The following is an 11,604-nucleotide window of genomic DNA, read 5'->3' as shown; positions in this document are numbered from 1 at the left end:
TCCTCATTGGTGTTGTCACCATCATCCTTGTTGTCCTCGTCATTGCTTTCGCCATCCACATTAGCCGGCTCCTCGACAACACCTCGAACTATCGCCTTGTCATCATCACTATCTTCATCATCGACTTTTGAATCCTTGAAATTGTCAACAATATCACACAAGGTCCCTGCCATGCCTTGCTTGATGATCTCACTAGTAAGCTCCGATGATAATTTTCTCTCTCTCTTCTCTTGTCTTCTCCCTTGTTTGTTGAATTTGCAAACGTTAATTGAAGTTATAACTGCTTATGGTGAATTGGTTATTTCAATTTCTCACATTTTAAAAGAAAATTAAAATTTCACATTTTTAGTTATTTAAAATTTTGTTTTAAAATTCCAAAAATTTAAATTCTTTATAAAAAATATCCAAACAATGAATCTTAGATTAAAGAATTTTAAATTCTTTGATAAATTATTTTTCTCGGTTAAAATTCTTTATCCAAACACAGTAAATTATTTAAAAAATCAACAAATTTACCATATATGATGAGTTGTAATTGGATGAGTGTGTAAAAAATTATACACTTAAGTGTATAACCTATTTTCTCAAGATTCTTTTTGAAGCCTACTACTGGAACTAAAGTGTTTGCCCCGGAGAAAATCTTTTCATTGTATTTATTGTTTTAGTAAGAAAAATTTAGTGGATAATTTAATTAAGGCTTAAATATATTTTTTATTCTTACAATTTAATGTTTTTTTCATCTTCATCCCTACAAAAAAACAAAACAAAACTGTTGGTTTTGTTTTTCATTTTTAAAAGTATTTTAGATAATATTCTTTCACTATTTTAAATTTTTTTTAAAGTGTTATTTAAAACACTTTAAGAATAAAACAAATATATTTTACAAAGACTAAAACAATTTTCTTTTTTAGGGACAAAAATAAAAAAAAATATTAAATTATATAAACCAAAAACATATTTAAGCCTTCAATTAATTAATCTATCACACGTAGGAACAGGGAACAGACCAGTCACAGAGAATGCGTACTACACAAGCTTTTCAACTTCCGCTGTGTATTTAGGAGAGGGAGCAAAAACAAAATAAAACATTTAAAATACGATGTGCTAATTGTATACATGTTGATTGATAATACATAGAATACGGAGATCATATGCAACGTTTCTCATACTATCCATTAACTGAAATTTGTTAGGACTTAGGACTCACAAAATGACATGGGTCTCGATTTTTATTTAACTACTATCACTCGTAATTTCCTGAGTCTCAACAAATTTTAGCCAAGAGTGAAAAGTATGCTAAAAAAAAGTAGATTAAAGAATACGTTGCTGTTATTTCTCATATGACTACAATTTACATTTACTACTATGTTGAAAGCCAAATTACTAGTGGCATCTGAGCGGTGGCTCCATTGAACTGATGAGGTAGATATCAATATTATGCATCATTCTCGTCTAACGGAAATTTGCCACATCAAACTCGGATCCGTTTGACATCACTTTCTGGGACACTGATATCAAGCCTATCTCCACTGCTTGAACTAGCAGTTTGTCCTGAGACCTGCCAAATCATAAATGTTAGTGACATAATAAGCTTTTCTAATATTCACAAGAAACGCATAACTCTTCATTTGAAAGCAATTCCTACATGAACACAATGCTTATAGACACAACGAATCAAGAAGTTTAAGATAATATCAAAATAAATGTAGCACATATTTCAACAGACTATTATTTTAATGCATCTTGCATTTGATTAGGTGTAGGTATAGACACTAACACTATGCTCATGCAAGAATTACTCCTCATACCAAGTCAAAAGGAGACCCTGTTCGCTCCTAAATTTCTCATAGTCCCACATGTTGTTACCACTCTTTCTAGGTTTCCTAAATCATGAGCAAAGATCCATAGTAATTGTAGCACATAATGTATATGCTAAAACGAGACACTTACAGTTTCATCCGGAACAACTGCATATCTCTCAGATAAGGAGGCACCACTTTTCCCTGTTTAAGGAGAAAACAAAATAGCTAGCATGATGCCAAATTATATTACAAATAAAATATATGAATCAAAGTAACACTAGCAAATGGTATTATCAGTAATGGCTGAAAAACAAAGGAACAATATTACAAATTAGTGATGAGCAGAACAAAGCACCTGACAATAGATCAGTGTTTGAGGATTCTATGTGCGGCCCGGAAGATCCATCCACACTCAATGCCTCAATAATCTTTGGAGAATTCCTACAAATCCCAGAATAACATCATGAATTGAAGACATGTAATTAAATGCACCCATTACTCAAAACTATGTTTCCAGTTAATAAATTAGATTAGCGATATAACTTTTTATTCTTAAATGAACATGGTCATAACTGCCACAAAAATTAACTTCTCTTTCCAGGGTGAATAAAAGACACAGAAAGCTATATTCAAATTTCCATGATTGAAAAGAAATAATTTGATATAAAAAGAATAGGGTGCCAAGATGGTGCAACAAATGTAATACTACTAAGCTCTATTCTAATAGTTGACAAAGATACCTTTTACAGCTATACATTATACAAGGCTACAAGCTAGTTTTTTGCTTTCTGAACCTCAGAATTTAACCATCCACTTCATGGGTGTCATTACACACCCTATACATCAATCATAATAACTTCTCGACCAAGATAATTGATCCAAATTCTAAGAAATTAATAACAGTAGCCATTACCAACATGATGATATCAGATTCTACTCCCAATTGACTTATAGAGCAACTTTAATATTTTCAATAAAATAATTAATATGGGCCTCAATCTGGGTGGAAGATTTATTCAAGGAATAGGTGTAAAAAGAAGAAGGGGCCCAATTATGTAGAAGGTGCTACTGAAGGGGATATAAGGGGCAGTGGCAGCTAAAGGGCTTGTGTCGCTGGTCCATCTAGCATTTTTCGTGCAGCTTCTCCTATTTTGGATGATGGTAGTGGACTAAAACAATTAGCAACTCGGGAGGACCAATATGTAGACATGAACGTGGTCGAATCCACCTCAAGATCGGCTACAAATCCTAACGGCTGCAAGGCTTCACAAGAGGCAGCTAACAACTGGGATTTGGCTAAAAAAATGGGGGTCAGTTTTTGCAACCAAGAGGACATTATGATATCTAAGTTGGCTAGTCTGGACGAAAGAGATAAGGGCGAAGCTCAGAAGATGGGAAGGAGTGCAGGTATCTTATGAAGATTATCAGTTTCAACGTAAGGGGGCTGGGGAGGGGGATTAAATGGGGCTCAATAAGAAGGATGGTGATAAAAGAAACAGTAGGTATGCTGTGTTTACAAGAGACAAAAAAGGAAGCTATAGACAAAGCTTTATGCCAAGCATTGTGGGGATATTCTGAGGTAAAATGGGAATTGAACCCGACTATTAATAGTCCGGGGGGTATGCTGTGTTTGTGGAGTGAAGCCACTTTTAAAATGGAGAACAAGATAACTGGAAGTGGTTTCATCTTTTTACAAGGGATATGGCACGGCTATGGAGAAAGAGTAGTTATTCTGAACATATATTCACCATGTGATGTGAATATGAAAAGAATCTTATGGGACCAGATTAAGCAGTTGAGAAGGGCAAGCAATGTTGGTCACTGGTGTATCTTAGGCGACTTTAATAGCATAAGAAGGCCATCAGAAAGAGTGGGGGTTAGTCAGAGGGAGCAAGGGGAGGGGGGGATTGTAAAGGATTTCTAGATGGTTAAAGGAAGGTGATTGCAATTCTCAGTACTTTCATATGATTGTAAATAGGAAGCATCAATACAATATGTTAAGGGGTGTGTTTTCTGGTGGGTGTTGGGTGGAGGAACCAACCAAAGTCAAAGAGGAAGTTAAACAATTCTTTTTTAGGAGATTTAAGGAGGTGGGAGAGGAGAGGCCGCGGCTGGATGGAGTTGAATTAAATACATTAATCAACAGGACAATGATGCTCTTGTGGCCCGATTTGAAGAAGAGGAAGTTAGGGCAGCAGTGTGGGATTGTGGCAGTACGAAGAGCCCAGGCCCTGATGGACTGAATTTTAAGTTCATCAAGGAGTTATAGGACGTTCTCAAGACTGATGTCCTTCGCTTCTTAGATGAATTTTTTGTTAATGGAGTGTTCCCCAGAGGAAGCAATGCATCATTCATAGCCTTGATCCTCAAGGTTCAAGACCCACAGGGCCTTAACGAATACATACCTTTTTCTTTAATAGGCTGTATTTATAAGATTGTGGCTAAGATTTTATCCAGAAGGTTGAAACAAGTGTTGTCAAAAGTCATAGATGAACGTTAGAGCACTTTTATGGAAGGGAGACACTTGTTGCATAGTGTGGTGATTGCCAACGAGGTTCTGGACAAGGCAAAAAGGTGTAAAAAGAGTTGTCTAGTATTCAAAGTTGATTACAAAAAGGCATACGATTCTATTTGTTGAGACATTTTCCTGTACATGATGAGTCGAATGGGATTCTACGACAAATGGGTGAAATGGATTGACGGATGTCTGAAATCATCCTCAATCTTAGTGCTGGTAAACGGCAGCCCCATTGATGAGTTCTTCCCTCAAAGAGGACTCAGACAAGGGGATCATTTAGTCCCTTTCCTTTTTAATTGTTGCTAAAGGGCAGAAGGGTTTAATGAGAGAGGCTCAGAAGAAAAATCTGTTTGAAGGAAATTTGGTGGGGAGAAACAATGTGGACATTAGCATTCTGCAATATGCGAATGACACTGTTTTTCGAGAAAGCAACAATGTCAAACATGAAGGCCATCAAGGTTATGCTGAGGAGTTTCGCATTGGTTTCGGGTCTAAAGATAAATTTTGCTAAAAGTTGTTTTGGGGTGTTTGGGATGTCAGAGCAGTGGGTTCAACGTGTTGCTAGCTACCTAAACTGCAGATTGTTGTCACTACCCTTTTCGTACTTGGGTATACCCATTGGGGCAAACCCAAGGTGAAGTGAGACTTGGGATCCAGTTGTCCATAAATGTGAGAGAAAGCTTTAAAAGTGGAATAAAAAACATCTCTCCTTCGTGGGTAGGGTGGCTTTGATAAAGTCAATCCTAAACTCGATTCTTCTTTTCTTTTTTTAGGGTCCCAAAGAAAGTGGTGGACAAGATGGTGAGGCTGCAGAGGAGGTTTTTATGGGAGGGAGATTCTTAGCATCAGAAGATAGCGTGGATTAGTTGGGAGACCGTTTGTCTACCTAAGGAGAGAGGAGGTATGGGAGTCCGGGATTTGCTGAAGTTCAACTATGCTTTGCTTGGAAAATGGTGGTGGAACTTGTTCCACCATCGTGAAGCATTGGGGGCTCAAGTGCTGGAATAAAAGTACGGAAGTTGGAGGAATCTGGACGAGACAAGAAGAAATCATAAAAATTCTATTTGGTGGTGGGACTTATGTGTTGTTTGCAATTCTATAGAGGAGGGAAGCTGGTTCAAAAATCAAGTCTCTTGGAAAAATGGAAGTGGCAGCAGAGTGAAATTTTGGAAAGAAGGCTGGAAAGAAGATGGGGTCCCATTGCTGGAAAAATATCCTAGACTGTCCTGTATCTCAAAGCAGCAACAGCATTATATTCAGCAGATGAGTTCAGCGTCAAGTGGGGTGTGGGAATGGCAGCTCGAGTGGAGGAGAATGTTAATGGAGGGAGAGATGAATGGGGCAGCACATTTCCTGGAAGATATTGACGGGATGGCAGTTCAGGTCCATCATCAATATAGCTGGTCATGGGAGGGAGATCCGGGAGGGGAGTACTCAGTGGGAAGTGCATATCGGGCACTTAATCAATATGCAGTTGAAGAAGAAGATGAGAGGGCATTGTCTATCCTTTGGAAACTAAAAATTCCCAGCAAGGTGTCTCTTTTTGATAGGAGATTGATTCGGGATAGATTGCCAACAACGAAGAACCTTAGAAACCAAAACGTAGTTTTGGATGAAGTCTGCAGCCCGTTTTGCCTAAACCATGACGAGGATGCAGGGCATTTGTTTTTTGGATGCACCAAAATCATGCCATTGTGGTGGGAGACCCTGTCATGGATAAATACACTCTCTGTTTTTCCAGAAAGGCCAAAAGAACATTTTCTCAATGCATTCTGAATGGTTTTTTTCCACATAGATGGCAGATTTGGTGGATCTCTCTGGTTTGGTGCACTTGGAATCATAGGAATAGGATTGTTTTCTCAGGTGACAGCTTTGATGGTCAAAAACTGAAGGATGATGCTCTCCTTTTCTGCTGGTCATGGCTCAAAAACCTGGAAAAAGGATTTGACATCCCTTTCTTTTTATGGTCCAGCAACATCAGAGTTGCCTTTTTTGTATAAAGGGGTTTGATCTTTAGAATTCTTTTTTGTAGAAGGGTACCCAGCTTAGATCTATAGTTACCTAATATCTGCTTTCAATTGCTAATATTAGGTTACCATAGCTCATAGTAGGGCTATCTTGGGATGTACATACCACAGTACCTCTTGTACTGATATATTTATTTTAATATATGTAGTATTTTAGCTGATTAAATAAAAGGTCTTGTTTGAAGCAATTAATTAGAACAATTAACAAGCCACTAGAAGTCGGCTGACAGCTGTAATAAGATTGGGTGGTTTGTACATCAGAGGTTCAAACCTCTTCTGTCATAACCCCCCCCCCCCCCCCAAAAAAAAAAAATAACACAACCAACAACAAAAAAAAAATATTGTTAAGCATACTTTTATGACCAAAGTAAGAATATCTCCTATGTGCCTTCAGCAAACATATGATAGAGAAAGCAACTAAGTGAAAAATGAATGCATGCCTTAAAGTCCAAGCAAATATATTTAGGTTGTACATGCAATTACCGGTCAACGGTATCCCCATGCCCAAGTTGCCCATTTGTGCCTCTTCCCCAAGAAAATACATTTTCCTTTTCAGTTACAGCAATTGTGTGTCTCCACCCACATGAGATCTGAACTACTTTCTGCCATGTTATACAAAAAGTGTGCAGAAATAAAAAATAGAATAGTTAATGGCTTGTTCAACGATAGAGACATTGACTATAAGATGCATAGTTGAAACATTCCAAATGAAAGAAAGAAAGGGAACAAGAGTATTACAATTTCAAGTACCTGATCATGGGGGAACTTCACTTGCACAGGAGAGCAACGATCAACATTGTCACCAACTCCAACCTGTCCAAACTACAATTGAAGGAAAATGGGTAACAATTTTCCAAACACGTGTCAATACTAAAAGACTCATGATCATAAAGAAAGAGAATAAAGTCTCGTACCAATTTTTTTATATAAAGTAGAATATATTTAGTTCTCTGCACACATGAATGTGCATTCTTTTACCAGTCACCTAATGTTATCTTCTGCCGTTTTCATAAATTAACAAGTATTTCTTGTCATAATACAAAATGTCACATGAAGATGGGAGAATAAAAAATTGCTGCTAACCTTATTCCAACCCCATCCATATAGTAGTCCAGTAGACGTCAGTGCCATACTATGCCTCCAACCACCCGATACCTGAAGGAAGTCCAAGCCAAGTTAAGAGACAAACAAAACAACTACATATTTAACACCAAATATATTATTGCACATGGTGAGCAAGGATTTAGGGTAGGACAAGATTTTGTTGGACTAATTTTTGCTTGTCTTTAACAACACACACAACAAATATGGTGGAATCCTTACATGAGAAGTATTTCCAATCCTTCCCCTACCAGAAAAAATCCAACATTCAAAAAATGGTATGGGAGGAACATACAATCTAATAAACAAGCAGAGCAAAGCAAAATGCCAATACATCCAAATAATACGAGAAATTGTTACCTAGACACCAACTCAGCATAAAATTAAAGGACTACCTGACTGATTAACTTATCACTCAAGGCTTGAAGCTTTTGAGGCACAAGAGAATCCTCAAAATTTCCATGTCCTAACTGGCCATATTTGCTCCACCCATATGTGTATAAGCCACCCAAAGATGAAACAGAAATTGTATGCCGCCAACCACAAGCAACCATGACCATCTTGTCACACTGCAACATTAAACAAGCAAGAATTAGGCAAGGGGAGGAGGGGCTGTAAAAAACAGAAGTTCTCCATCCATTAGTATGCATGTACACCAATCGTGCATGAATCTTAACAGCATTTTTTAGACAAATCAACAAGTTAACACCTGGAAATGCTGCTTCTTCTATTAAACAGCGAGATTTGTTTTTTCAGAAATCAAAGAATATCAAATCACATATGTTCCATATATAATCAGAGTCTAAACAGAAAAGGTAACATGATACCAGTTTGAGGACATACATCAACAGAAGAAACTTTCTCAGGAATCCAGCGATCATTTCTATCCCCCAACCCCAAATTTCCATATCGGCCCCAACCCCATCCATACAGTTCTCCATTTTCAGTAATAGCTACACTGTGTTCTGCACCTGCAGCAACCATTTTGATAGGTACTCCCTACAATATAAAATATTACATGTGCCAAATAGTTAACAGGATAATTCTTCGATGCATTATAATTATCAATGCTTAATATATAAAGAAGATAATGTTACTGTTAATTTCATAGCAAGAGTACTTCTATTTTGTTGTTGTTGTTCTTAGCTGTTTTTCTCTTCCATTTGTTTAAAGTAGGGGATGCTTGTGAAATGATAAACTTTTATTGATGCTTTTCCAGAAGAATAGAATTTCTCTTTCAAGTGTTTCCCCTTCAACAAAGGGTTTCCCATGTACTAACAAGTTTCAATCCCCTCCTTCTTCCCTTTACCCTCATTTTAAGCTATGTCGTGCTCCTATCAACTCTCAACCATTTGACCACCTAACAGTTTTAATTGTCTTATTCCATCTAACTAATGTAACTGCTTTGTCTTGTTTTTGTTATCAGAATCAGATTTAGGGAGACTATGCACTTTTCTTTCAATTGATTCAAAAAAATGGTAGATGAGTAGCAATTAAATATAGGCAATTGCTTCCTGCACCTTTTTAACCTTCCGGAATGTAATTTTAAATTACAGATTAGCCTTTCCGGATGTAATACAGAATGTAAATTACATTCCGGATTTAGGTGCATGAAGCAAGTCTGAAGATGCAGGAAGCAATTGCCTTAAATATATGGTAAAATTAACTTATCATCATGTATTGATTCTTGATAACTGGTTCATAGAGTTTTATTTATCACAAATAACCTTGATGAAAGTCTTTGAAAAGGGTACCTGAAATGTTTGAATCTTTTGTGGCACAAGAGAATCCTCCGAGGTGCCAAGTCCAAGTTGACCATTTTGATTCCTCCCCCAACTTCAATAAGAGAAAAAATAAACACAAAGGTCAGAGGAAATGATAATAAAACAACTGATTTTATGATGAACCAGACGACTGGTGGCTAGCACCTCCATCAAGGGTTTAGTTTGCAAACAAAAAACTGCCCTTCAGCCTCACAGAATAAAAGCAAGGATTTCTATATGTATTTATAACTTGTAAAAAGGAATGTCAATTGAACAGTGAGTTTAGCAGGTAGTAACAAGTGAGAATATAAGCTAAAATACCAAAAACATTTTGTCTGGAAGAGTTATTTACAGATCATTTGGAGTTATCTTATGACATAAACACTTGTGTAAGTATTTGGAAGAGCTTATGAAAATAATTTATGACATGTCCATAAGTTGATTTTAGCTTATTTCAATAAGCTCTCCAAGATAACTTATGAAAACAATTTAACTCTATTCTCTTTGATTATAAAACAAACTTACATATAAATACTCATGTAATAAATCCTTATTAATGTTGTTTAACCAAACAAGCCCCTAATCCGTAAAGGGAGTGTTTGCATAGGAAGTGTATAATAAGAGACTATTCCCAAAATCAGATGTGCTATAAACAAAAGCAACTTCTTTCTGTTCCAGGGTCAAATATTCTATTCAACTCTTCTTTCAGTAAACAGAGAAGACAAAGGAATGAAATTAAAAATCAGGCCTAAGAATCAGCATGCATTACAAAACTGCACTATATATACACAACCTTTATTGACGCAGGAATAGTAATTAGTATATGGATAAAAAAAATGTCAGAGCGGAGAATAATAAAAAATTGGTGGAGAAATACAAACCTCTGAACCTCGCCTTCCATGGTAACTGCCAAACAGTGGCTATCCCCACAGGCAATTTGCTTTATCCTTAGACCTTGCAATGCTATAATAGGCTGAGGAATGAGCAAATCACTAGAATTGCCATGACCCAACCTTCCAAAATCACCCCTGGAAAAAACAGAATGCGATCCACTTGAGAATCTAAGAATACCAAAGGTAACCACTAAGGATATACCAAAACACTAAACAAAATATTTTCACAAGTTGAAGGGTGATTAAAATAACAAGACGAAATATCATTCATGGTCCAGTCTCTTGATGTCACAACTCCGAACTAGGTGTAATATAAAAGTCTTGAAAGAATGAAGTGAGTCAACCGACATTCTTATTCTTATAGTAATTATTAAAGATAAAGGCATGAGTATCACAAAAAGTAGTAGTACAATTTGAAGCTGAAACTAATACTATACACCAAAGGATCCATAAACTAGCTCGATCCCATTACAAGACAGGACAGAGAAGCAACAAATTAATAGTGAATTTCTTTCTGAGTAAAAAGTGATCAATAAAGAGAACAAGTGAAAAGGATGAATTGCAGACCATCCCCAACTATAGAGTTCATTGCGTGATTCGGAATACGCAAGGGTATGATCAGCTCCACATGCAATAGAATCAATTTGTTGAGCATCCAATGCACTGAGATGAGTGGGTAAGAGTCTATCATCGGTGTCACCATGGCCTAACTGTCCATCCTCTCCGCGACCCCACGAGCACACAACATTCCCAGCTGCAGAGGATCAAAACCAATCCACACACACATGAAATCAAAATAAACAAACAGAACAAGGGATTTCATTTCATTCAAATCATAGATTGCAATTGTAAGATTGTTAATATCGTAGAGTCATATCTAAATTAATTTAGAGAGAAAGTAAGGAAAATAATTAAAGTGTTAATGTAAATTAATTGTCATTAAAAATAGGAAGTTAATAGAGAGAGGGAGAGCTTTCATACAGAGAAGGGCAACGGTGTGGCTGGCACCGGCGGAGATGAGGAGAACGCGAGAAGGTGGAGAAGTAGCGGCGGTGACTTCCAATTCCATGGTAATGGGAGGGAAGAGAGAAGAGAAAGAGGGGCAAGGGTTTATAACATTGATGGGACCAGTGGAAGGAGAGAGAAAGAGTAGACTTGAAGAGTGCAGCATTGAATGTGAATGTGGGGTGGGACCCGTGTGGTAGTGTGCCAACCATTTTCTTTCTAGCACTCTTGTCTTTGTGTGTGGTCACCATCACTACTCTCTCCTATAGTCCTATCCCCTTCCTGTCTGTCTTTTCTTTTCACATCTCTTTTTTTCACCAACTAAATAGGCATGTAACACGTCTTCTAATATATTTTCAATATATATATATATATATTTGTTTTTTTAATCCTCCCATTTTTTTTATAGAAAAGAAACTTGTGTTAATTTTAAATTTTAAGTAAAATTTAATAAAAAATTATTTAAAAATTAACGTTTAACTTTGGATGATGAAT

The 11,604-nt window shown here is 36.7% G+C and overlaps 1 protein-coding gene across 2 annotated transcripts; it reads right to left on the bottom strand.

The window, feature by feature from the left end:
- Positions 1-1,088: 1,088 nt before the first annotated feature.
- Positions 1,089-11,310, bottom strand: LOC100776580 (ultraviolet-B receptor UVR8). 2 transcript variants are annotated; one of them, XM_003526830.4, is made up of 12 exons: positions 11,086-11,310; positions 10,672-10,858; positions 10,093-10,239; positions 9,203-9,284; positions 8,292-8,447; positions 7,844-8,017; positions 7,431-7,502; positions 7,098-7,169; positions 6,831-6,949; positions 2,158-2,243; positions 1,951-2,003; positions 1,089-1,558 (listed from the first exon to the last, which is right to left on the bottom strand). In XM_003526830.4, the coding sequence occupies exons 1-12, from the start codon at positions 11,273-11,275 to the stop codon at positions 1,472-1,474; spliced, it is 1,425 nt and encodes a 474-aa protein (XP_003526878.4). In that variant the 5' UTR covers positions 11,276-11,310; the 3' UTR covers positions 1,089-1,471. The 2 variants fall into 2 exon arrangements, with proteins under 2 accessions (XP_003526878.4, XP_014631968.1); XM_014776482.2 differs by having other exon boundaries at positions 7,086-7,169; positions 11,086-11,247.
- Between the last annotated feature and the right edge of the window lie 294 nt (positions 11,311-11,604).

Source organism: Glycine max, chromosome 6 (genome assembly GCF_000004515.6).
Source record: "Glycine max cultivar Williams 82 chromosome 6, Glycine_max_v4.0, whole genome shotgun sequence".
Lineage (NCBI taxonomy): Eukaryota > Viridiplantae > Streptophyta > Magnoliopsida > Fabales > Fabaceae > Glycine > Glycine max.
Note: the sequence above shows the minus strand (reverse complement) of the source record. Positions and strands in the feature narration are given on the sequence as shown.